The sequence below is a fragment of the Mesoplodon mirus genome (genome assembly GCF_964341445.2).
Source record: "Mesoplodon mirus genome assembly, chromosome: 14".
Taxonomy (NCBI): Eukaryota; Metazoa; Chordata; class Mammalia; order Artiodactyla; family Ziphiidae; genus Mesoplodon; species Mesoplodon mirus.
The window spans coordinates 19,669,327-19,697,015 of NC_138990.1; the positions used below are offsets into that span (position 1 = coordinate 19,669,327).

At 45.6% G+C, this 27,689-nt stretch overlaps 1 protein-coding gene across 1 annotated transcript in view; it reads left to right on the plus strand.

Moving 5' to 3' along the window:
- Window positions 1-18,384, plus strand: part of IL1R2 (interleukin 1 receptor type 2) — a 37,346-nt gene extending 18,962 nt beyond the window's left edge. Inside the window, exons 3-9 of the mRNA XM_082642206.1 lie at window positions 27-285; window positions 6,171-6,351; window positions 9,410-9,581; window positions 11,693-11,755; window positions 13,912-14,047; window positions 15,483-15,625; window positions 18,193-18,384. Coding sequence (XP_082498332.1) covers window positions 27-285; window positions 6,171-6,351; window positions 9,410-9,581; window positions 11,693-11,755; window positions 13,912-14,047; window positions 15,483-15,625; window positions 18,193-18,359 — 1,121 coding nt within the window. The 3' untranslated portion in view covers window positions 18,360-18,384. The remainder of the gene's footprint in view (window positions 1-26; window positions 286-6,170; window positions 6,352-9,409; window positions 9,582-11,692; window positions 11,756-13,911; window positions 14,048-15,482; window positions 15,626-18,192) is intronic.
- The last annotated feature ends 9,305 nt before the right edge of the window (window positions 18,385-27,689 follow it).

Below are 27,689 nucleotides of genomic sequence, written 5' to 3' on the forward strand. Positions count from 1 at the left end.
CTGACTGTGGGTTCTTTGTCCTTCAGTGGCTGTAGGAAGCTGCCAATTTCATGGCAGGCATCCCAAAACCACGTTCAAGGTAGAAGGGGAAGCTGTGGCCATGAGGTGCCCCCAGGTGCCATACTGGGACTCTGCTAGCACCCACCTCAATGTGACATGGCGTAGAAACGACTCCACCACGATGGTCCCAGGGGAGGAAGAGATGCGTGTGTGGGTCCAGGACGGCAGCCTCTGGATTGTGCCAGCCTTGCGGGGGGACTCTGGCACCTACATCTGCACTGTCAGGTCAGTCCCTCTGGGATGAGGATGGGAAGGGGGCCCTTGCAGAATGGATGCTTGCATGGCGTTTCCATGACAACCTGGATTTCAAAACCCAGCGCACAGGTGGGAACCCACCTTACGTCCGCTTCACTGTCACTGAAATACCTCCTACCTGAGAGCCTGTCCACAGATGTCCTCATGGCGCCCTCTCTCGCTTCACTGAAGTCTCTGCTCAAGTGTCACCTCTATGGAGAGGACGTCCCTGGCCACTTTATCTAAAGCAGGACTCCTGTCACTCTCCCCTTACCCTGTGTTTGTTTTTCCTCATCTGTCACACATATATGTGTTTTATGTACTTAAGGCTTATCTACCCTGTTAGAACGTAAATTCCAGAGGACAGGGACTTGGTTTGTTTGGTTCACTGCTGAATCCACAAGGACCCAAGAAATAGATGTAGAACACTGAGTAGAACTGGAGACCCAGGTGAGACTTCAGGAAGAAGTTAATCCAACTGCTTATTGCACACCTGGGGGAACCAAGCTCACTTATAAAGTTCTCCCAGGCGGTGGGTGTGGAGGTGAGGCTGGAACCCACAGCTCCTGGGGTGTAGTCCCCTTCCTCATTGTCCTGTTGCTTTTTTTCCCCTTTAATTGTGGTAACATAAGCATAATATAAAATTTACCGTTTTAGGGGCTTCCCTGGTGGTGCAGTGGTTGAGAATCCGCCTGCTGATGCAGGGGACACGGGTTCGTGCCCCGGTCCGGGAGGATCCCACATGCCGCGGAGCGGCTGGGCCCGTGAGCCATGGCCGCTGAGCCTGCGCATCTGGAGCCTGTGCTCTGCAACGGGAGACGCCACAACAGTGAGAGGCCCGCATACCGCACAAAAAGAAAAGAAAAAATTTACCATTTTAACCCTTTTTAAGTGTACCATTCAGTTGTGTTAAGTACAGTCACATGGTTTGTGTGACCATCACCACCATCCAGCTCCAGAACTCTTTTCATCTTGCCAAGCTGAAACTCTGTCCCCACTGAACAACTCTTCAATGTCCCCTCCCCACCAGCGCCTGGCAACCCGCATTCTACCTTTATTCTGTCTCGATGAATTTGACTATTCCAAGTATCTCATATTCCAAGTACCACAGTATTTGTCCTTTCATGACTGGCTTATTTCACTCAGCACAACGTCTTCAAGGTTCATCCATGTTGTAGCAGGTGTCAAAATTTCCTTCCTTTTTAGGGCTGAATAATATTCCATTATATGTACAGTTGACCCTTGAACAACACGGGGGTGAGGGGCACCAACCCCTAAAGTCAACAATCTGCGTATAACTTATAGTCAGCCTTCAGTATCCACGGTTCCTCAGTATCCTCAGTTTTGCCTCCGTGGATCCAACCAACATGGATTGTGTGATACTGTAGTATTTACTATTGAAAAAAATTTGTGTACAAGTGGACCCACACAGTTCAAACCTGTGTTGTTCAAGGGTCAACTGTACATACCATATTTTGTTTATCCGTTTATCCATCAAGGGACACTTAGGCTGCTTCTGCCTTTTGGTTGTTGTGAATAATGCTGTTTGTACATGCCTGTACAAAAATTTGAGTCCCCGATTTCAATTCTTTTGAGTATATACCCAGAAATGGAATTGGTGGATCGTATGGTAATTCTGTATTTAATTTTGAGGAACTTAAATTGTTTTCCACAGTGGCCAGACTATTTTACATTCCCTCCAGGAATGTACAAGGGTTCCAATTTCTCAACATCCTTACCAACACTTATTATTTTCTGTTTTTTAATAGCCATTCTGATGGGGGTGAAGTGGTATATCACCGTGATTTTTTTTTAACATCTTTATTGGGGTATAATTGCTTTACAATGTTGTGTTAGTTTCTGCTGTCTAACAAAATGAGTCAGCTATATGTATACATATATCCCCATATCCCCTCCCTCTAGGTGGTCACAAAGCACTGAGCTGATCTCCCTGTGCTATGCAGCTGCTTCTCACTAGCTATCTATTTTACATTTGGTAGTATCACTGTGATTTTGATTTGCATTTCCCTAATGATTAGTGATCTTGAGCACCTTTCCATGTGCTTACTGGCCATCTGTGTATCTTCTTTGGAGAAATGTCTATTCAAGTCATTTTCCCACTTTAAAATCAAGTTGCTTGTTTATTTGTTTTTGAGTTGTAGGAATCCCTTATGTATTCTGGATATCAATGCCTTACCAGATATATGACATGCAAACATTTTCTTGCATTCCATGGGTTGCCTTTTCACTCTGCTGATAATGTCCTTTGATGGACAAAAGTTTTAAATTTTGATGAAGTTCAATTTATCTAATTTTTCTTTCGTTGCCTGTGCTTTTTATGTCATAGCCAAGAAATCATGCCTAATGCCATGAAGCTTTCCCTCTGTGTTTTCTTCTAAACATTTTTATAGTTTTGGGCTCTTATGTTTTGGTCTTTGATCCATTTTGAGTTAAATTTTGTATATGGGTAAGTTCATGGGCCAACTTCATTCTTTTGCATGTGGCTAACCTGTTTTCCTAAGATCTTTTATTGAAAAGACCGTCCTTTCCCCATTGAACGGTCTAGGCATACCTTGCTGCTTCTTGAAGGAGAAAGTTGTAGGCCTAGTGTTGGCAGCCTTAAACATTTCCTGAGTTAGTTCTTCTGAAAGGATTAGGGCAGACCATTGGCGTGACTGGGAAATACTCTTCTTGGCCTTGTTTCTTCAGCTGCTGCCTTTCTTCTACCCCAAGGCTCTAATCATCCTCACCAGCCAGCTTCAGAGTCTCCCCAGATTTCATAAACTCATTTGACTTAAGGAGAAACTGTGCCCATGAGTATTTACATTTAGAAAGACAGCCAAAGAAAGTGACATTCTCAGCACAAAGAAATTACTGGTGAATGGGAGAATTTCAGACAATATCAACCCCAGTCCTAGATGGTGTGTGTGTGTGTGTGTTTTCAGTCCTGTCAATGGAAGCAGGCAGACAATCTCATATTTTCATATCAGAGAAATGTGGATATCTGATTTTTTAAAAAAATATATTTTATTAAATTTGATTTCATCTGTATTTTTCACTTTTTATTTTTCATTATTAAAACATGGACATAGAAGAAAAATAAAAAATAAATAAAACAATTAATCAATATATTTATTTTTAGTTTTGGCTGTGTTGGGTCTTCTTTGCTGCGCACGGGCTTTCCCTAGTTGCGGTAAGCAGGAGCTACTCTTCGTTGTGGTGCACGGGCTTCTCATTGTGGTGGCTTCTCTTGTTGCAGAGCACGTGCTCTAGGCGCACGGGCTTCAGTAGTTGTGGCACGTGGGCTCAGTAGTTGTGGCTCGTGAGCTCTAGAGTGCAGGGTCAGTAGTTGTGGTGCATGGGCTTAGTTGCTCCGCAGCATGTGGGATCTTCCCGGACCAGGGCTTGAACCTGTGTCGCCTGCATTGGCAGGCGGACTTTTAACCACTGCGCCACCAGGGAAGTCCCTGGATATCTGATTTTACAATAGCTATAAATGCATAATTTTTCTTTCCTTCTTAGTGTCAAAAATTCTAACGTTTTTCTAAGGAATACTACGAGGAAAACTTAATAGCGTGGTAGACATAGAATGGAATTTGGAGTCAGAATGATATGGATGTGAATCTTAGTCCTCATTTGCTACCTGGTAGGACCTTGGTCTTATTATTTGATATTTATGGGCCTCAGTTTTCTCCTTCGTAAGGAGGTTTGTTGGGAGGGTTCTGTGAAATCACGGCATATGAAGCATAGAGTATGGGGAGCACCATTGTAGGTGTCAGTATGCACATGGAAATGGCCTTTCTTTCCCCAAATGCAAGACTTATTTACTACTGAAGTGATAATATGCAAAAATTAGGGAGATGTTAGCTGTCATATTTGCCTTAAAGTTTGTTTTTATACTTGATTCATAAATTTGTGCTTAATACCTTATTTTGTTTTGTATTCTTGTAGAAAAAAGAGATCTGAGATTGAGAGGCCAGGGAAACCCGGTGTGGGTTAATCTTTTGTAGCTCGTGGGAGAGTTCCCCTGGCTGACCTCTCAAACTCTCTTCCAGCTTCGGGATTGGGGTCTAATAGAGCGAGAATCACCAGCAGCTGCCATAATGCCCTTTGGCATTTACAGTCACAGGGCATAAAACGGCCCTGCTCCTGTGCTGTTTATAATTTTGTGACCTAGAACCCACATAGCTGTTCTGTTCATCAGGGTGGGCAAGGTGATGCTGCTGGGCCACGCAGCTCCCAAGTCTCAGTGCCAGGACCTGTAACCCCACTGTCTGCTCTGGATGGGGGACAGGACATATCTGGTGGATGGCACAAATGACAACCACCTCTTTGCTGTGGGGCTGCCACACTACATGGGGAATATGAGTGGTGACCAAATGATTTCCCCACCCATCTTTCTTTTGAGTTATTTCCACGGGGGGGGGCGGTTTGTTGCCCAAGGGGGATGACCAGATCAGTAATGTGAACAGGTTTATAACTCTCAATATGTCTCGTAAGCTTGGTGTCTGGATGTAATGCCCTGATTTACAGGTTTTCCCACAGCCCTACTGGCTTCTAACCTTGGTTTGACCTCTTAGAGGCGCTATAGCCTTAGGAATTTACTTACTTTCTGCATACCTAATTTTCCTCATCTAAAAGTGATACAGTAGTATCACAGGGTTGGAGAATAAATGAAATGATGTATTGCAGAGCACAGAGCCTGGCATGCTCTCCTCCCCAGGAGCTGCTGGGAGGGCTATTTCCAGGTGTGCTCTGTTCTTCAGACTTGCCCTCATTAGCATTTCTTCGATTTGCAGTGAGATTATGCATTCTTCAAGGTGATAGCTGTCTGCATTTCTTCGTGCATAAAATGTTTTTCATCTTTTTCCTTTCTTCAACCAGATATGAAGTAGAATATAGATATTGGCATTATATATTTGAATTAATTTCTTTTTGCTTTCGGGTAGTAAGCATTTATCACTTACTACTTTCACATATAATTTGCACATTTTGTTCCTTCTTTGGGTATAGAATTTTTTTACATTTTGCTGTACCCCTCCCTCCCAACCCCATAAAACACACATGCTCGTTGTCTGTGTTGATGTCCAGTGTTTCTTAGGTAGGTCACCAGCAGCTTAGCTGAGCTAATTATATCTTTATGTTTTTCTACTTAAAAAAATTGTTTGTATTAATATCCTCTGTCCTTCCCTCCACATCGTCTGTGTTTCTGTCAATGTTTTGCCTCTGTCCTTTCCCCCTAGGGTCTTGATAGAATGATGATATTGTGATTGTAGTTAGACCCACCAAAAAAAAATAAAAACCAAACAAACAAATTTATTAAGTTAACTTCCCCTGCGCAGTATTGCAAAAATCATTTCTAGAGCTTATACAAAGTGCTCAGCAGTTTTCTGAAATTTGACTTCAGTTGATAAATGATTTCCAAGAGAAGTAATGAGGATTTTCTTTATATGGAAACAGTGGCTCTTAGGAAACAATATCTCCATCTAGATAAGGTTGCCTGGACCAGGAATTTGGAGCATACTGGGGCTGTGATCAAGAACCTCCCCCGGAACCTGGAAGCGTTTAGGCCCCTTTGAAGAGGACTTGAGGGTTTTCTACTGGCCCTCAATGGTCTTGAAATCAGGCTTGTGGAGGGTCCTTTTTGGAAACATGCAGAATATATTACCATTTCTATATGACAATTATGATGTGGTTTTTTTTTTTTTTTGTGCTCCAAAGATTCAAAAGGACAAGGGACAAAAGTATTGCAATAGCAATGAGGAAAATACAGAATGCAGAATTTAATGAGATTGGGGAATTATTCTTAATTTCACTTAGTTTTATTTTCATTTTGCCTTGCCATTTATTATTCCTTTTTTTCCCTTTTAAATCAGAAATGTCTCTTACTGTGACGAAATGTCTGTTGAGCTCAGGGTTTTTGAGAAGACAGAAGCTTCCCTGCCTCTCATCTTCTACCCGCAAATTGTAACCTTGTCAGCCTCTGGGTTATTAGTTTGTCCTGATCTGAGTGAATTCATCGGGAACAAAACTGACGTGAAGATTCGATGGTACAAGGTACATCTTTAAGAATTGCTGTTTAATGAAAATGTGTTTGATGAGCCATAGGAAAGATATAAAATACTCATTTGAAGACAATATGTTCACTTTTATATTTCTATTTTTTTAAACCAGTGATTTTAAAAAGGGCCATGATTAATATACTCTATTAGTCTTTATAGGGCTTAGGTAAGTGTTCTCAGATGGTGATTTGAAAAGACAGAGTGGAAATGAATGCAGAATAAATAACAGCTGAAGAAAATAGCTTTTTACTCTGTTGTTTGTCTATAGAAATTTTTAGAAAGAACTATTTAACAACTTGATACACATATTGATAGAGTTTTTTGAAAGCACATAAAAATCAACCTTTGAGTTAAAGGAGTAAATATAAACACAATTTCGTGTCTTGACTGGCTGAATAAATATCTACTATCATTGGCTCCCTTGTTTAGACCAGGTGTGGGCAAATGACAGCCAGGGCAAAAAATTGAGCTGCCACCCATTTTTGTATGTTCACCAGCTTAGTTTTCAACTTGTTTAAATGGTTAAAAAAAAAAAGACTAATATTTCATGACCCGTGAAAATGATATAAAACTCAAATCTCAGTGTCTATCAGTAATGTTTTACCGGGACATGCTCATTTATTTCTGTGTTTTCGTGGGGCAACGGCAGAGTTGAATAGTTGAACAGAGGCCACGTGGACCGTAGGCCTAAAATATTTACTCTCTGGCCCTTTACAGAAAAAGTTGCCGACTCCTGATATACACCATAGATTGATACTGAAAAGTACAGTTATTTGTTTAAAAATGGATAGAAACTAACCCTTTAATCAAAAAATAGGTTGACCAGTTGACTGGTATTCTAACTATAAGATATCTATAGGATTTCAATTTAATATTGGGAACTTTTAAATGATTTTTGGAGAAAGTAAGCAGCCAGCTCCTAGGAGTTAGCCTGCCCAATTATGGGACTCTTGGTTTTGTAAGAGCATAAAAAGGTCAAGTGAGGGGTTTTACCGTAGAGGAAAGAGCACAGGTTCTGGGGTTGACCAGTCTGGACTGGAAACCCTGCTTATTCACTGACCTTTTGTATAGCCTTGGTCAGTTATTTTACCTCTTAAACCTGTTCCCTCTGCAAGACGGCAGTTCGTCACTCCCACTGCCTGAGATTGTTTTGAGATTAAATGGAGCACAGTGTGTGAAACACCTCGTGCAGTGCTTGATTTGTAAATGGTCCTCAATAAATTCAGGTGGACAAGGGTATCATGGTGGCGCTTAATAATAATATTTGTTCCCGTCCTAAGAATGCTAATCATTACTGAGCATGCTCTGTGTACAAGTCTGTTCTAAACTCCCTGACATGAACCCAGTGCAGTAGGGGTTGTTAATATCTCCATTTTACAGATTAGGAAACAGAGACCGGAAATGTAAGGAACGTGCTGAAGGTCATGCAGCTGCTAGAGGGTGAAGCCAAACCTCTGACCCCGGAGGCCAGAACCCACACATCCCTGCCACACGGGGGAGACCTGGGGGTTCGTAGGCCCTGGAATAATTGTGCTGCTGGGCCCTGTTTGCTTTTTTCATATTTGATCACTCATGTTGGGAACAATGAAATCTCTTTAATTGTACAATTAGACTTCATGAGCTATGTGGTTGACAAACTATTCCAGTTATGCCTGGGTTCTCATTCAGAAAAAGTCTCTGAAAAGACGCAAGGTTATATATGACTATTGCAATCATCGTTTTTTTAAAAGGCATTTCTTTTTTAAAAAATTAATTTATTTATTCATTTTTGGCTGTGTTGGGTCCTCATTGCTGCGCACGGGCTTTCTCTAGTTGCGGCGAGCAGGGGCTACTCTTCATTGCAGTGCGTGGGCTTCTCATTGTGGTGGCTTCTCTTGTTGCGGAGCATGGGAGCTAGGTGCATGGGCCTCAGTAGTTGTGGCACACAGGCTCAGTAGTTGTGGCACACAGGCCCAGCTGCTCCATGGCATGTGGGATCTTCCCGGACCAGGGATCGAACCTGTGTCCCCTGCATTGGCAGGCGGACTCTCAATCACTGCGCCATTAGGGAAGCCCCGCAATCATCATGGTTTTGAAAGAGATGTTCCTGAGAACATTTTGTGCTCATGAGGGTGTATTCTCTGTTACTGGAGACCTCCCTCTTGAGGGTCTGCTCTGTAGAACGCACAGTACCTTTTGTCCATACGGGAAGTGTGGTCTCATGTCTCACATTTATTTTTTTTATTATTATTTTTTAAAATAAATTTATTTGTTTTTGGCTATGTTGGTTCTTTGTTGCTGTGCTCAGGCTTTCTCTAGTTGCGGCGAGCAGGGGCTACTCTTCGTTGTGGTGCGTGGGCTTCTCATTGCGGTGGCTTCTCTTGTTGTGGAGCATGGGCTCTAGGCGCGTGGGCTTCAGTAATTGTGGCACGTGGGCTCAGTAGTTGTGGCTCGTGGGCTCAGTAGTTGTGGCGCATGGGCTTAGTTGCTCCACGGCATGTGGGATCTTCCCAGATCAGGACTCAAACCCATGTCCCATGCACTGGCAGGCGGATTCCTAACCACTGTGCCACCAGGGAAGCCCCACATTTATTTTTGTCTTACAAATTTTTCTCTCTCTCTACTGACTCCTAAAATTGAGATGATTTTTAAAGTGATTACTGCAACATCAACTCTTCTGAGCATTGTTCTCCAAGTTGCCATGACTACGTCATAGCACTACTTTCTGGATGTTTCCCAAGGTCTATAGGCAGCTGTTATGCCATAAATATATTTATATTTTAATCGCCTACTTTGTCAAAGAAGATAGTTTCTTTTTTTCCCCTTGTGCCAAAGCAAATGGGCTTTAAACATTCTGGTTAAACAAACCCAGCCATCCTGTGTTATATGCTAACAAACTCCCCCTCGTAAAAATACAGTTAAAAGCATGTCCCAAAGGACAATATTTGCAAAGTAAATATCAGAGCGATTCTTGGATTGCAGATTCAACAGTGACGGATAATAGCAATGCTGTTCATAGTTTCTGAGATGTCAATTAAGATATAGCGTAACTTTGAAAAACATTTTCTCTTAAGGATTCTGTCCCTTTGGATCAAGACAACGAGAAATTTCTAAGTGTGAGGGGAACTCGCTTACTGGTAAACAGTGTGTCTCTGGAGGATGCGGGCTATTATCGGTGTGCCATGACGTTTGCCCACAGAGGCAGGCAATACAACATCACCAGGAATATCAAACTCCGTGTTAAGAGTGAGTACTTGCCATCAAGGTACCTCTGCACCCTGGTTCAGCAACAAGCATGCAAGGAAAAAATTAGGGTTCCCGCAGAATTCTTTGAATGTCTTTTGGTATGAAAGGAAAACAGATATGGCAACTCTCTAAGCATCAGGTTTCTAAGATGTGTAGGACACTTGGAAAGAGAGGAAGCAGGGTGTTTTCATGAGGAATGGTGAATCCCTGGGTAGTGGACAGGGTTCCGAGTCTGAGGCTAAAACATACACCACTAGAGGGAGCCAAACAGTGGTTCTCTTGGAAGGTCCCTTCGGAAGGCTTGCACCTCCAGGGCCAGCTATCAGGACACGGTTGCCATAACTTTGTGTATAATTCTAGGATACTAGGATTTTATTGGATTTTTCCGGGAGAAGGCTATGCATTGGCATATGTGGTGAAAATTGCCCTTTTTTGGTCTTTCCCAAGCAGGTCTAGTTACCCTTGAAACCAGGATTTTAAATAGTGAGGGCTCCATTGGTTTAAATGAGTTCTACATGAAAATAATCTTGTGAACAGTACTGATTAGCATGTCAAGTTTATCCACGGTTTCCTCCGTGCCTCCTGCGTGTGGGGCATCAAGCTTGGTGCAAAGGGCACACAAGTGATGCAGTCTGGCCCCTGCCCTGGAAAGTATGGCGCTTTTCTTTGTTTTATACACTGAGTAACTACACAACTGGAGTCTTTTAAGGGCATTTCAGAGAGCATTGGAACTATATTAAGTTTCCATGATTGGTCTGTGAGGGGAAAGATTTTTTTCTCCCAGAGAATCCAGAGATTCAGTTTTACTACAGGGAACATCGTGTCTCCCATGAATGGAAATCTCTAGATTATTTTCTTTTAACGTCTTGTGAAGATTCATTCACATCAACCCCTTGCTCCTGCACAGCGGGGATCCCTGAGAATCCCGTGCCTTTGAAGGGGCCCCGAATTATCCTGTTCATGTGATACTGCACAGGAACACTAGGCGGCGCCAACCTACCTATAATCCTGTGTCCGGGCCACGCTGTGTCTCAGCCGTTCTCAAAGGGTGGTCCTCGGCCAGCGGCAGCGGAGGCGGTGGCGGCATCGCCTGGGTACTCATCAGACCTGCAAAATCTCAGGCCCCATCCCAGACCTACTGAATCAGAAACGATGAGCACTCTGTATTGAACACCCCCACCACCCCCGTGTCGGTGATGCTGATGCAGCCTGGAATTGGGACCCATGGATGAATTAACGTCTCGTCCTTGGGGCGTTCTTGTCCCCTCTCTGCTCCCAGCCTCTGTGCAGCAGCCCTGTGACCGTGAGGGGAGGGAAAAGCTCCCGGTCATGGTGGAGAAGCCGGCTGCTCCCTGGGCTCTCCTGGGATGCTGCATAATGCTTACTCCCGTTAGGGTTTCAAATGCTCTTTAGTGGAAGAGGTGAGGATGGAGCGGAGCTCTTCGTCCACCCCCATACACTGTCCTTTCTGCTCCAGTTCAGGTGCCCAGTTTCTTCCAGCTGCTGGGAGATCTGCCTCTCAGGGAGCTGGGTTCCAATTCCCCCCGCCAAAGGGTCAATCACCTCAACTAAAAAGCTCTGGTGGCCAAGCTGGGTTACTCTGTTTATCACTCAGTATGGGGTTAGCATCACGAACAGGTGGTTCTGGGGCCCCTGTGCCTTTTTTATTTTTTGTTTCTTTGGAAGCGACTCCAGGGTTCTGTGGTAGGTGCATGGGATGGCAGGGAGGGAGTGGGGAGAGATACTTTGGGGCCAGGAGCCTCTGGGGTAAGACCTATCCTGTTGACAGCGTGAAGGTTCCTGTTAAGGATTCATTCAGCAAGCCGGGGAGCGGAATGGTTAATTGTTACCACAGAGCGGAGAACATCTGTTCGTGGAATGTGTGTTTAACTGTGGCTTCTTCCAGTCATCTCTCTTCTGGGAAAAGCATTGGCCAAAGAGGCTCAATTTCGTGGAGAGCCGGTTTCCTTTGCCAGGCAAAAGCCAAGTCTCACAATGGCTGGCCCTACTGTAAAGGATAATTTAGTTAATTAGCTAAACAATAGACCCTGACCCTCAGCTTCCAAGGAAGGCTTTCCTAACTGAATCTCTTTTCCTCCTATCTTTCTCAGAAAGAGAAGAGGAGACGATTCCCGTGATCATCTCCCCCCACCAGACCATCTCAGCTTCGCTGGGTAAGGACCGTGTAACCCACCTGGATGCCTGCAGTCCCAAAGCTGGGGCCCCAGGACCCCTGTGTCACCGACTGCGGCTGCCGTGGGGTTTGCAGGTCCCCCTACCCCAGCGGGAAATAGCAAATGAGAGGGAACATTTCCCTTTACCAAATCCTGTCAGTAATGGCATTACCTGAAAACATGTACGCTTTGCTTCTTGAAAACCCTGCCTAGAAAAATCTCAGTGCAAAAATCAGAACATTCTAGTAGCTGTTAACTGCATGAAAGGATTAAGGCATGATGCCCCAGAAAGTCAGCACCTATGGTGTGTTTAAAATATTTCACTTTACCAATACGTGGCTGACGCTCAGCATTTCCCCAAGACTCCGGCTCTGCCCCTGCTGGTCCCCCCAGAGACAGTTTCTTATCGCCAAAATAGCTGGTCAGCGGGTCAAGAGAGTTAATGAAAATGCATGACAGAGGTTTTCACCATTTTTCACCATCCTGGCCAGCACGCACTTTCTTATTGAGCGCTGCTAAGTCTGATAAGATGCCATTCAGGGCTTCCCTGGTGGCGCAGTGGTTGAGAGTCCGCCTGCCAATGTAGGGGACACCGGTTCATGCCCCGGTCCGGGAGGATCCCACATGCCGCGGAGCGGCTGGGCCCGTGAGCCATGGCCGCTGAGCCTGCGCGTCGGGAGCCTGTGCTCCGCAGCGGGAGAGGCCACAGCAGTGACAGGCCCGCGTACAGCAAAAAAAAAAAAAAAAAAAAAAAAAAAGATGCCATTCAATGCCAACATCAACCCCGTGGGGAGGTCTTATCTCTCTGAATTTCCAGAAGGAAAAGCTGCCCAGGGGGTCCCTGGCTCAGTATCTGTCAAAACGCCATAGTCGGGTCTGGCTGGGGTTCAGACTCAGGCCTGTGTGTCTGTAAGGCCTGTACCTTTTCTGTGTGTCTGTTTTTATATAGTGGTTTTGTAGGTCTTATGCTCATTTATTAAACCCTGGCTACAGGGTCCTGTCTATCTACATGTCATCTATCATCTATCTATTATCTATCTAACCATCCATCTATCATCTATTATCTATCTGTCATCTATCTATCTATTATCTATCTGTTATCTATCTACCTCCCTCCCTCCCTCCCTCCCTCCCTCCCTCCCTCTTTTGTCTGGTGTGTGGCTTACATTTTTAACTTTCACTGGTGGTCATGGAGAAGGAGGGCTCTTGCACAGACACCAGGATTGCTGCCTGACACCTGAGTTGCAGCTCCCAACAGCTGCCTTGGCTCTCAGAAGAGCCTCCTGGAAGCTTGGGGAATTGGGGACCCGGGTTAGCGCTGACTAGCGCCCCAGCACCCCTGCCCCTCTGTGTTCCCCAGCCCAGTGGAGCTGAGTCTCCGGCCCTGTTGCTTTGCATGCACTGATGTGCCTGGCAGTCATATGAGGCCGGAACGAATGGGCTGCTTTTGGCTGAGAAATCTTTAAGGTCACAAGGGGTGTGAAGGAAGAAGAAGAGTGGGCTTTCTGAGCCTGAAGTGACCAGGTGCATTCAAGCACACACCCCAGGGAGGCACACTACCCACCAGGAAGAAACACGTGGGAAGGATTTTTTCATTTATTCCCCCTCCTCGCCTTTGGTGACTAAAAAAAAAACCAACATAGTGATTGAGGCAGGGGACCTAGGACCATCATATTGCACAACTGTAGAAGGCATCATTCATGTAAAACACAGTGGCTTTTGAAAGGATTCATCCTAAATGAACATGACCAGGGATAGAGAGCTCCTAGGGGAAACAGGAGAGCAGAGACCAGCAATGGGCAAAGAGACAGAATCCTCTGAATTCTGGATCTGGATTTTTGGAGGCAAGAAGAATAAACTGTGGAAGAAGGCTCTGGAATCCAGAATGCACTGTAGGAGCCGAGTGGCCTTGGGGAAGCCATTTGCCTCTGGGTTTCCATCTGCCCTGAGGACCAGTGGAAAGAGCTGGAGACCCTTGGTAAATACTGATGCTCTAGGTGAATGGAATTGCTTGAGGGAACTAAGTTTCCTTCTAAGAAAAGAATTGGTGAGGGTGTCTGAAAAGAGGGGGGAAGATCCACCGCTCAGATCTGCTGATGTGACCCCGTCCCCTGGCTGGGTTCTGATGTTTGATGTGCTGCGTCTTGCTGTCACAGGGTCGAGACTGACAATCCCGTGTAAGGTGTTTCTGGGAGCTGGCATACACGCGACCACCTTGCTGTGGTGGACTGCCAACAACACATACGTAGAGGATGCCTACCAGGGGGGCCGCGTGACCAAGGGGCAGCGCCAGTAAGTGGGGGAAGATCTTCCTCATCCCCTGGGCGGAGCTGTTGTGAACCCCCTGTAGACTCCACTTCCTTGTAGATACAATGTCCTAGCCAATCCATCCATATGACACACACACCACATTACAAATATATATATATGTTTTTATTCTACTCCATTGGATTTTTAGAATCTTAAACATTGGGTTTTGCCAAGAATCACCAACTGTTCTTGAGAATCAAGGCTTCTCTCTAAATCTATGAACTGCAGCCTACTACTTGACATGGGTGTTGCCTCTTCTAGCTGTTTAATTAGATCTTTCTTCCTTGAGCATTGCAGAGTCAAACATTCACAGCCCTTAAAATGACCCTGAAACTTAGCCATGGGATCCGAGAGCCGCCTCTGCTTCCTTCCAGCCTCTAAGGAAGGTTACTCTGAAAGAAAGCGAGGACTCTGTCCTCATAAGCCTTCATCTCCGGGAAATATTTTCTCACTCTGAAAGTAGAACAATCAGGCCTTGTAAATGGAAACCGTTTGCGTGTGAGGAAGGCAGACCCTTCAATGTTCCAAATTATAAAGTGTTTTTAAAATTATACTTTCAGTACTCTGAAGTCGCCTGAACTTTTGCTTGCCCAATTTTTGTCTTTTTGGAAGGACCTATCAAAAAAGATCTTTCTGGATGCAATTTAGCGGATAGAAATTATGTGTGGCTAGTGCAACTGTTTGCTTGCAAATCCTCGTTGTGAAAAGCTTGGGCAGACCCCACATGCCGCGTATCAGCTTACTCATACTGTCTGTTTGCTTAAAGGGGCCTATTTTCCCCCCATAGATTAAAAAAAAATAGTCCTAAAAAAAAAATAGTCCTAGTGGATCCACATCCATGATATTTTTATTCATACTAGCAGATCATAGTGAAGCATCTTCGGATTCCTGCAACATTGCAAATGGCAGTGCTGTTGATTAGAGACCCCTCCACTGCGGTCCATCTGCAGCCCTCGGATCTGAACTTGAGTTTCTAGAGTGAGGGTTGGCAGTGAGTGGGGATGAGGGTAGACACCGTGGAGGACGGGATTCCTGGAAACTCCCTGCCCTCCAATATGCAAATGATTTCTTGGTGATACAGTCCAATTTCCCAAAACTTGACATTTCTATTTCTACTACTGTTTCTTTGTTCATCAAGGGCCTTAAAAAGTGATTTCTCCCCCATTATCCAAACTAAACTGGCTTCTGCAAGTGCTCCTTGTCACAAGTATCCTATCATAGTGACCAGCGTCTTCAGGGTCCCTCTTACCTTCGGGAACAGGCTTAGAAATTCTTCCAAATACGTAACAAATATAATGGCAAGTGCCTCTAACTTGGTAAATCGTGACATCAATTTAAGCACAGTGGGGCCTTGAGAATGTGTAGGTGTCTATGTCGAAAAGACACTTTATGTTTAACTAAGTGTTTTCTCACTTAGGGAATACTCAGAAAATAATGAGAATTATATTGAAGTGCCACTGATTTTTGATCCAGTCATAAGAGAGGATTTGCACACGGATTTTACATGTGTTGTCCGTAATACGATGAGTTTCCAGATGCTTCGTACTACAGTCAAAGAAGGTATGGATTTTGGGGACATTAAAGGGAAAAACTATGTGTTGGATGCTCTGTGGATGCTAAATAAAGCTCCCGACGCTCTGGGTGATTACTTAGGAGGGCCCGTGAGTTTCCCATTAGTGGAGCACAGAAAGCAAATCTCTCATCTTTTATAACATTTTTGGTAGGGTGGAGGCTGGCTTTCGGAGATTGTACTCAAAGAAAAATTTAAAGAGGAAGCTGATTTTTTAGGAAAAAAGATAAAATGGTTCTGCGATAGATTTAAAAAAAACCCGTGTCCTCTAGTGGTTCTGCCTGGATCGGCAGGACCAGCTCTGCTTTCATGACCCCTCGAGGAGGGTGCAATGCTTTTTATCCCGAGGTTGAGAGATTTCATCCTCCAAGAGCTGGGAACTGGAAGGTGCGCAGGGCTCAGGCAGCTTCAGGGTTAAAGCTGTCAGTCATCAGGAGATAAAGCATAAGGCTGTAGCCAAACCAACCCAGTGCTCACGGAAGGACATTTACAAAAGAAAAGAAAACCCTGACTTACCATTTTGACAAATCAGTTTCTTCTCAGTGTCTGAGTGCTGAGCAGGAAAGGGAGACGTGGGGGATGTAGTCTGTCGACAGCCCGAAGGATAAGAAGGGAAGAGACAAAGCGATCCCTACCGGGAACCTTACCCTGCCTGCTGGGCCGTCTGCACAATCACTAAACACAAACTGCCCCACAGATTCCGTATTTGCAGGGGAGGCAGCTGCAGACAAGCTTTTACTTGGAAAGCTGAGAATTTGTGGAAGCCTCAGGGCAGGAAGGACAGCACAGTATAACTTCTCTCCAGCTGTGGTCCATGCATACCAGCATCCTTGACTTGAGCCACTCGTTGAAAATGCAGATTCCTAGGCCCACCCCCAGATCTACCCGGTCAGCTTCTCTGGGGTGAGGCCAAAGACGGCAATGTAGCAAGCTCCTTTCATGTTAAAGTTTCAGAACCGTTGCCCTAGGACACACACAAGGGCTGACGTCCCAGATCATTTCCATGAGCGGGTTGGTGGTGGTACCAACTTGGAAATGGAGGATTCCACAGAAAGTGGGATCCACTGCTGGGCTTCAGAATAGTGACCCAAAGAAAGCCATGGTTTGTCTGCTCCTGATGCCGGGAACCTGCAAACGTTTCTAAGACGTGAGCCCTGACCCGGCATGTCCTTCGCTGGGTGGGCCATGGCTAATCACAGAGGGCACAGGTCAAAGCCTTTCACCAGGGCTGAGAGGTGCCTCCAAATGGCTGCTCTGAAAATTAAAGCTTCACTCGTGTCTAAGCCTTGAGGGATTTTAAGGTGTAAGAATCATCTGGAGAAATTGGCTGAGATTGTGTCGATTTCTGAACACCTGCACAGACTAAGATAAATAGTAGCTTAAAAATGTAGAATTCTAGCCTCATCATCCATGCGCTTGTTAACTTTTCTAAATTTAATTTTTATTATATATTATAGTTGATTGACAATGTTCTGTTAGTTTCAGGTGTACAGCAAAGTGAATCAGTTATACATATACATATATCTGCTCTTTTTCAGATTCTTTTCCCATATAGGTTATTACAGAATATTGAGCAGAGTTCCCTGTGCTCTACAGTAGGTCCTTGTTGGTTACCTGTAGTATGTATATGTCAGTCCCAAACTCCTAATTTATCCCTCCTCCTCAACACTTGTTAACTTTTTATCCATACTTCCTATATTTTCTAAAATAAATTAATTTTTAAATTTATTTTGGCTAGGTTAGGTCTCTTCATTGCTGCGTGCAGGCTTTCTCTACTTGCAGTGAGCGGGGGCTAGTCTTCTTTGTGGTGCGCGGGCTTCTCATTGAGGTGGCTTCTCTTGTTGCGGAGCACGGGCTCTAGGCACGTGGGCTTCAGTAGTTGTGGCGCGCGGGCTCAGTAGTTGTGGCTCACGGGCTCCAGAGCGCAGGCTCAGTAGTTGTGGCGCATGGGCTTAGTTGCTTCACGGCATGTGGGATCTTCCCGGACCAGGGATCGAACCTGTGTCCCCTGCACTGGCAGGCGGATTCTTAACTACTGCACCACCAGGGATTGCTTCTTATATTTTCATAACACAGAGATGCCAAGGAGTAGAATATAAAATAGCTGGATCCAAGCGATAATCTTGACACCTAAAGCTCCTTTATTCAAAATTTTTCTTTTCCTTTGTTACTTTACTGACGCCTCATGACACCCATGCTCATGGAAAAGGGCAAATGATGTGCTGGCCACGTCACAGTCAGCTAGCAGAGACCTAGACAGGCATCTTATTGCACACAGCCCAACGGGTAGAGCAAAATTAGACCATCGACACCTGCCCACCCCCCCAACTCTGCATTGCTTCTCTCCAATGGATATTTGTTCTACCTTACTCGTTTGCCTAATGCTACAGATATCATGCTCAAGTATCCTTGATCTTGGTGTAAGACAGACTTTCTGAAAATCAGTACATATTTATAAGAACTGACAAACACCACTTCCTTCTCTGTAAAGTGCACGGCAATGTCCTATTTGGTGGTAGAAGCGTGTTCACCCCTCACATGTCTGTTCTTCCTACAGCTGCCACGTTCTCCTGGGAGATTACACTGGCCCCCTTTTCCCTCATCTTCTTGGTTTTGGGGGGAATGTGGATGCACAGACGGTGTAAACGCAGAACTGGAAAAGCCTATGGTTGGATGGAGTTAAAGACCAGCCATCAGATTCTCAATCCTATCCGAGTAAAATAAAGGAAATAAAACAGTTCAAATCAAACGATGTCCTTTCTTCCGGAAGCAGCCCTGGTTTTTGAGGGACGCAGTTCTTTTCCTCAGTTGTTTAACAGAGCTGCTGTTTATAGTGGGTTTACAGTAAAAGACTGAAGTGGACATGTAAGGTTTATTCTGAAACTGAATCATGGGAGCCAGTGTGCACATGGGTGGGCGTGAGGTGCTCTTTGAATAAGAGGTGAAAACACCTAAATGAGTTTTGGAATTCATTCATTCATTTCACAAAAATGTGTTAAAAGTCTACTTTAGCTATGCTCTATGGCAGGTGTTATAGATAAAGACATGGTTTTCCTTTCGGGAAGGTGGAATTTCATGTTGAAACGGGAAAGCATGGTTTCGAAATACTAAAGAAGAGTCACAGCAAGAATTGGTAAATGCTTTTTAAAAGGACGATCCAAAAAATAGTAATTCAAATAGATGGTCAGAAAAATACGTTAGAACATACTAGCAGACTGAGAAATGGATTCGCCTTCATAATGAAACTTCTGAAAATAAAGAGAATGGAAGAGTATTGAGATAATTGCATACACATTGAGAAAAAAGTAATCAGAGCCTCTTTTATGTAATACGCCAAAACTAAATTCCAGCTTAATTAATGAGTTAAATTAAAAAAATCAAATTTCAGGAAAATTGGCATGACTCACTCCTTCACCTATTTAAGTCTTTGTCCAAATGTGACCTTCCCAGAGGCCCTTATAAGAGTCCCTTCCAAACCCTCTCTGTTCCCCCCAACTCTGCTTTGTGTCATTATAGCTCTTATCACCACCAGACCTTCCATTATATAGTTGCTTGTTTATTTTATGTTTTTCCCACCAGAATGGGAGCTCCTTGAGGGCAGAGATGTTATTTGGGTCACGGCCATATCTCCAATACCTCAAGTCAAGCCTGTCATCCACTGGGCATTTAATAATTATTTGTAGAATAGACGAAAACAGGATGAATTCTCTTGTGTTCACTAGCAATAAAAGAATCACCAGAGTAAAGATGGACAGGGTTCATTATGTTACAATTTCTGCATAAAAAAATAAAATAATAAAAGCAAAACATCAGGGCTTCCCTGGTGGCGCAGTGGTTGAGAGTCTCCCTGCCGATGCAGGGGACACGGGTTCATGCCCTGGTCCGGGAAGATCCCACATGCCGCGGAGCAGCTGGGCCCGTGAGCCATGGCCACTGGGCCTGTGCGTCCAGAGCCTGTGCTCCGCAACGGGAGAGGCCACAACAGTGAGAAGCCCGTGTACCACACACACACACAAAAAAGCAAAACATCAAAGAAATTGTGTCAAGCAAAGTCAAGGCACTAATAACTATAACATAGTTATTCAAGGTTTTAAGAAAGGTATCAGAACCAAACAGATGAAAGAACATGGGTTAGGGAATTGGGAGAAGAAACACCAAGGAAACGTGGTTTCAGTAATAATCAGAGATATCAGAGATACCTAAGCACTCACATACTATCCAGTGTTAAAAGGTGATACCAGGGCTTCCCTGGTGGCGCAGTGGTTGAGAATCTGCCTGCTAATGCAGGGGACACGGGTTCGAGCCCTGGTCTGGGAGGATCTCACATGCCACGGAGCAACTAGGCCCGTGAGCCACAACTACTGAGCCTGCGCGTCTGGAGCCTGTGCTCCGCAACGAGAGGCCGCGATAGTGAGAGGCCCGCGCACCACGATGGAGAGTGGCCCCCGCTTGCCACAGCTAGAGAAAGCCCTGGCACAGAAACGAAGACCCAACACAGCAAAAATAAATAAATAAATTAATAAACTCCTACCCCCAACATCTTCTTTAAAAAAAAGAAAAAAAAAGGTGACACCAAGGTCATTACAAAACAGTCACCCTCACTCCCTACAATCCCATGTATATATACACTGGCACTGGGAGGTGACAGGCATATATGTGAAGCCAGTGGGGTGCTGGGACCAGCTGGCACCTTTTTAAAGAGCTGAGTGTGGCATCTCTTCCCAACTCTGTTGAGTGATATCATGCTGTACCTTAAAATCAGCTGTCGTGGGAGTATTTACACCACAGAAATCAGCAAATGCCCCAAGTCTCCCCTTTGCGGTACCCCACTACAAGGGTCATAGCGATGCCCAGCCCTGCTACTCCTGGGGATTTAGGACCTGATTCAATAAAAGATGATGATTAGACATGTGAAAGAGATCAGTGAAACTTATCCCCCTGGTGATGAAAAATTATGATCAGCTGTAAATGATAATTATCAAGATTGTGAGACCAGAATATTTGCAATGTTATGGAAAGTTTTTTATATACAAAACAACAATTGTTTTATACAATTGTTGGGCTGCACCCCACATTCCTACAAGCCCTGTAATTGCCCAGCCTCGAGACCCAAGAAAGCCCGGAGACAGCGACAGAGACATCAGTGGTTTGTTGAACGGGGGATCTTACACATCAGAAGCAAAGGGTCCTGGAGTGACACCCACCATGGATGGCAGATGGCACACAGGACACGGCAGCTGTCTTCCTTGCTCCGGGGAGAAAGAAGGAGGCTACAAGTTATAGAGAGAATTGATATTAGGTAGCCTCATCGGTTACCAGGGAAACCAGCATCTGGGGCGTGGCCCTCCAGCCCCTCAGGTTAAAGTTGTTTCCCTTTAATAAACTAGCAGGTGGAGCCATTCTGGCCTAAGGATTAGAACCATAGCTAGCTGGAGCACAGAGCAAGCATGTTGTTGTGGGTCAGGTGTAGGTGAGGCAGGGGCTAGATGAGCAGGGGTGGAGGCACTGCCGGGTGGTGCCTCCGTGATCCTGGACATGTCCTTTCATCTTGTAGTAGGTCAGTCTTCTCATCTGAAAAATGGGGATAATAACAGGACTGATCCTGGAGTGCCAGCTCTTTAATAATCAAAAACCATAGGAGCGGGACTTCCCTGGTGGTCCAGTGGTTAGGACTCCGTGCTCTCACTGTCGTGGGCCCGTGTTCGATCCCTGGTCGGGGAACTAAGATCTTACAAACCGCACGGCACCCCACCCAAGAAAAAAATAGGAGGAATAGACAGAAATAAATATAGTTGTATTGTTTAGACCAAGGTCAACAAACTAGTTTTCTGGCAAAATCCAGCCTGGCCTCTGTTTCTATAAATTAAGTTTTATCAGGACACAGCCAGGCCTGTTTACACACCGTCCGTGGCCGCTCTGGCTCTCGGAAGGCAGAGCTGAGTAGTGGGGCCATGGCTGGAGTATTAACCTTCCGGCCCTTTACAGAAAAGGTTTGCTGACAGCTGGTCTAGACAAGGAAATTAGGGGCAGTTTTGACCCTTAATGTTTGTATTCCCTCTTATTATCTTCTCTTTTTGCCTGTTTTCCAAGCAGATGAGAGAGAGGGAAGTAAGAAGGAGCAGACAGAGGCCTTTTAGCATCAATCAGGAACTTTAATGGGACGGGAATGGAAAGCAGTGCTGGAGATGGAGGACAGGTGGGGGCTTTGTGAAGAGCCGCTCCAGGTGCTTCTCCCTTGCTGGGTCTTCAGGCTCGGGTGTCACGCGGCGCTCCTCACGCGGCGTTCCCGGGACCCCTCCTCCAGGGCTCTTCGCCCCTCCTTCAGATTTGGGCGGCTTCATCCATGCCACAGAAGAGAAGTTGACTGCGGCCAGAAGAGCAGCTCCTGCTTCCAGACCCCGCCTGGCTGCTGGCTTACGCATTTCCTCCCCGAGATTTGGAGCCTGGGTCACACCGTCAGAAAAAGTAAGAGACAGTCGGGGAATCTGGGGCACTGATTTGTGATACTATCACAGAATAAGTGTGATACTGGGATGGTTACATTATGAAGGAAGAGTCTTTATCTTTCTAAGAGACATACAGAGATACTGATGGGTAGAGTTGCGATTTGCTTCACAATAATCCAGCGCTGGGGGGAATGTGGTGAAATAAGATCCGCTGTGTACTGAGCATTGTTGCTAACGCCGGTCATGGCGCGTGGGGCGTTCCTTACACCAATCTGTTTTTTTGTACGTTTAAAAATTTCCATTATACAAGGTAAAAACCAACACACAGAAACAACCCAAATACCCACTAGACAAGACAATGGGTACATAAATGTCATAGCACAGTGGAAGCTTCTACAACAGTGAAAATGAATAAACTACAGCTACATAAAGTAATGTGGATGAATCTTAGAAATATATTATTGAGTAAATAGCAAATCCCAGAAACATTGATTTATAGCATGATGCTCATATATAAAGTGAAAAACAACTAAAACTCTCTAAACACACACATGTACATACATTAACGTATACATATTTAAGAACACATACGTGCTAAAACCATATTTTCACTGTATGTGGATGTATGTATCTATAATTAGAGAGCACATATGTGATTTTAAGGGTTTAAAAGCACCTATATTTTAAGAAAGCAGGAGAATGAGAAACCGAAGTTTCAGTACAGTGAATTCGTCAGGTGAGGTGAATTCATCAGGTCACGTGACAGGTGAGACCAGGGTTGAGAAGACTGAGGAAGATGTAAGTTTCCTCAGGTTCTGGATCTCATGTTGGGTGGTAGATTATTATCATTTTTATCAAACATTAAGAAATAGGGCCAGGGCTTCCCTGGTGGCACAGTGGTTGGGAGTCCTCCTGCAGGGGACATGGGTTCGTGCCCCGGTCTGGGAGGATCCCAAGTGCTGCGGAGCGGCTGGGCCCGTGAGCCATGGCCGCTGGGCCGGCATGTCCGGAGCCTGTGCTCCGCGGTGGGAGGGGCTACAGCAGTGAGAGGCTCGCGTATTGCAAAAAAAACAAAAACAAAAACAAAAGAAACAGGGCCACTTAAGAGTATGTGTATTGAACCAAGGATTCTGATAAATCTAATTCCGTGCACCCAAATCCAAATTAAACAACAAAAAGAAACAAGATGGTTCCTTTGCTTAATGTGGCTGATCTTGTCCATTTTATGTTGATTCTATTGGTTTAACTTTCTGCAGGTGAATTTTTTCACCTCCTCCTACAAAACTGAGGGGTGGGGATGGGCAGTAAATAGCATCTTTGTTGCCCATAGGAAAAACAATCCAGATGTCATCATATACCACCTGCCCAAGAACTGACTGAGGATGACAGTGGACACCAGGAACAGGTACCCACAATAATTTATGCATGAAAAACTAAATTTGATGTCTCAAGTATTTCCTACGCGATAGGAACAGATGGGTGCTTCTTGGAGAAGGTGGGCTTGTCTGTCTACCGTGAGACCTTTCAGGGCAGGAGCATTCCTGCTCATTGACGCATCCCCAGCACCTATAGGTACCTAGGAAGTGCCTGCTGAGGCGATGGATAAATTGTGTGTTACCTGGGTTTTTGGGGACTCGCCAGCCTGTGTGAACAAATGGGACACCATTAGTGGGACCTTTCAAGTTTCCCTTTCCTGCCCCTCCTCCCAGACTCTCACTGGTCATTTCCATGACTCCAGGCAGGAGCTTACTCGGACACAACACGGGCCTCGTGCTTTTGTGGTCGCTTTCCTGTTCTCGTCATCCCACCATCCCCACTGGCATCTGCCACCCATGCCATCTCTTCAGGGCTCCTCGTTACAGCTGCTGTCACCCTACACCGTGTCCCAGGGTGTCTGGGGGACAAGCAGCCCAGCTGCCACCCTGGGCAGGAGCCGCCTTGTACACTCACAGGAACGCCCCTTCTGTGGCTCACGTGGTCAGCCAGGCATCACGGTGGTGATGGTGGTGGACCAGCAGCCTGTCTCCCTCGGGCCCAGCCACGGAGCTGCCCTCCTCCTCCCTGGCACGCCTGTGGAAACCACTTCCTCATTCCTCTGCAGACCGAGCAAAGCAAAACAAACCCTCCTACAGAGAAACTCCCAGAGGCACTGCCCACTGGTTCTTTAGAAATGGCGCAGCCTACAGCTTCCAGGTCCCGAGGGAGACCCAGGAGTTGGGCTGTGCGGGGCCGGGAGCTGCTCAGACAGCAGCAGGGACTCCGGGAGAGAAAGGGACAGTGTCAGGGCCTGATTTAGGTGCAGTGTCAGTGCCTTAGTTAGGGACAGTGTCAGGGCCTTAGTTACGACTAGCGTCAGAGCTTTTGTTAGGTATCGTGTCAGGGCCTGAGTGTGGGCCCTTAGATGTGGGAGAGAGGAAAAAAAAAAGCAAGAATGGAGAAGAAGCAGCCGACTTTTAAGCATCTACAATGTGCAAGATTTTCTATGTTTTACCCAATTTAATCCTCAAAAAGAAATCTACAAGGTGAATATTGTAACCCACGTTTGAGAGATGAGGAAACTGAGGCTCACTGAGGTTAACTATCACTTCACGGAGAAGGTGGCTTCGATGGGCAGCCACAGAGGGTTTTCTAACAGCGAATCCTAGCAGTAGGAGCAACTGGAGAACAGCTGACCCAAGCTGGGAGCGAGTCCTTTGCAAGAACACAGGAAGAAGGTTCAGAGCAAATATTTGCTTTCCGGGGGGGCGGGGCAGCCCGGCTTCCGGGAAGAGCTGAGCTACACGTGTCCAGTTCCCCTCCCAACTCATCAGAGAAACACCTGGAATCCGTGAGGGGACAGGAGTGACTAATGGGGGTCCCTCCATACGGAAGGAAGCACCAGGAATGGTACCCAAGTGATCCTGTCACCTACAGCATTTCCTAGGGTTTGTCCTCTTGGCCTGTGAGACTCCAGCCAGGACACTGCTTGTCCCACTAGGATGGGAGTGAGCAGCCCACCAATACCGTCCCACTCAACCTTTCCGGGGATGCTCACCCAGGAAATACAGGTGCACTTTCTGGATCTTTCTGAGCCTGCTGTTGGGCAATGTAGATTTAGCCTCCAGAAGGCTCAGAAATGATTAAGAACATATGTGAATTAAATTAGCTGCAAAACTATGCTCTACTCGAGGCTGGACGTTCTCCTGGTTTATGTCCTGGCCCAAAGCACCATTTTAAGATGTAGGTTTTATTATTATTCCAGTGTGGTGAGGCCAGTAGATCAGGAGATGACTGTTACTGGAAGGATGGTGTGTTACAGATCCCAAGAGAAGGGGCGTGCTGGGCCATGTAGGGCCACGCAGGGAAGCAGCAGTGTGGGTCAGGAGTGAGGGGAAAGTGTAGCCTTTATTGTGGTTTCTGTGGAAGGAATGGGAGAGGCAGGGGAAGTGGGCTTAGCATTGGCTCGTTTGAATCATTGCAGTGGGCTCTGGGGCATGGGGCCTGTCCCTGGTTGTCTGGTGACCGGCTTAGCGCAGGTGGAGAGTGGCCCAGAGTGTGGGAGCTGATAAAGGAAGTGGTTGGGATGTGGACAGATTTGTTTGCATTTGAAAAGCACGTTCTGGGAATTGGCTAACCTGGGGAGGGAAATTTCCTGCAGGGCCAGCAAGGCCTGTCAAAGCCTCAGAAACAAGTGGTTCATACAATTATGCCCAGCTTATCTGGCATAGCTCAGCATACAATCGGCCACGAAATCAAATGGCCAAAAGTAAAGAGCCAACAAAATAGGCTTCCAATTTTATATTTTTTTCAAGGAGGTTATCAAATATCCTTTATTTATTTTTTCAGTTTTAATTTTTTTATTTACGTAGAGTTGATGTACAATGTTGTGTTAATTTCTGCTGTACAACAAAGTGATTCTCTTATACATATATATACAGTCTCTTTTAAAAATATTCTTTTCCATTATGGTTTATCACAGGATATTGAATATAGTCTGTGCCGTACAGTAGGACCTTGTTGCTTATCCATCCCATATATAAAATCTTACATCTGCCAACCCCAACCTCCCACTCCATTCCTTCCCCACACCCCTCCCCCTTGGCAACTGCAAGCCTGTTCTCTATGTCTGTGAACCTGTGTCTGTTTGGTAGATAAGTTCATTTGTGTCATATTTGAGATTCTACATATAAGTGATATCATATGGTATTTGTCTCTCTCACTTCACTTAATATGATCATCTCTAGTTGCATCCAATGTTGCTACACATGGCATTATTCAATTTCTTTATGTCTGCGTAGTATTCCATTTTGTATATACACAACACCTTCTTTATCCATTCCTCTGTTGATGGACATTTAGGTTGTTTCCATGTCTTGGCTATTGTGAATAGTGCTGCTATGAACATAGAGGTGCATGTATCTTTTTGAATTAGAGTTTTGTCTGGATATATGCCCAGGGGTGGGATTGCTGGGTCATATGGTTCAAATATCCTTTATTAACAACAGTCAAGGCAGTAAAGCAGTCACCATAAACCTGGCAAACATTAGTGGGAAAGTTAGTGCTGCAGAGAGATGAAGCCTTGCGTTTGTGGTCTTGGCAGTATCCAAAAAAAAAAAAAAAAAAGTAAAATATTATTCTGTAGCCCAAATTTGATTTTCAGCCCTTTCCCATTGTCAAGCTCCTAAGGAGACATTAAAGTTCAAAGATTAAATTATTTTGCCCTTGTAAGTTCACGTACAAAGAAACCAAACTTCAAAAATGTTGAAATTAAGGTCTGAGTTTCCTCCTCATCAATTCCTTCCTGCTCAGTCCCAGCAAGGAGACTGCTCTGTCCAGGGTGGGGGACTGCAGTCCAGGCTGTCTTGTCTTCTGCAGGGAAGGGTGTGGCTCCTTAGGGCTTGAACATCGAATTGGCTTCTCACACGCCCCTTAAATCTTATTAGTACAAGATGATCACAGCCCTGACCCCACCCGCATGGAATTTTAAAATAATCTGTTCCCTGGCCTCTGGGGCAGACTTCCCAGGCAAATGCTGCTCCCACAACCAGGTACTGAGTGTCAGCAGAGCCCAGGGCCCCTGGTTCACAAGGCTTCCAGGTGGTTCTGGTACTTGCTCAAGATCTGAGCCCCACTGTGGTTTGTGTAGATTCCACAGCCCGGGATTGTAAATCCTGTTGGGCCAATTATTCCAACAGGCGTGAGTGAGAGCACCATGGTGACCATACCTGGGCAATCCCACCTGGGCATCTTAGCTTAGCATCTGGGTCCTGATGCTTTCCTGAGTAACGCAGGCATCTCCAGGGGTGGCCCCCAGCCTCCCAGGCTCCGGGCCGTTTTTGGTGACTTTCTTCCCCAGCCAGCATGTTCGTACCTTCTTACCAGGTCTTTTCCCGAGTTGTGTGTTTTGGGCCCTGTCTGGTGACAAACTGTCCCTGGTGTGTTGTCAGCAGGCACAGACAGTCCTGGGCCAGAGCGCCGAGGACCATGGCCTCCTGTGTGGAACTTTCTAGGCCTCTGTACCTTGCCCAAGGGAAGGGCTCTCTCCCCGCCCCACTTCAGCTGCAGGATCACCCTCAGCAGACCGTGGACCTTGCTGGGCCCCTGGGCCCCGTGAGGATGGCCCTCTGAC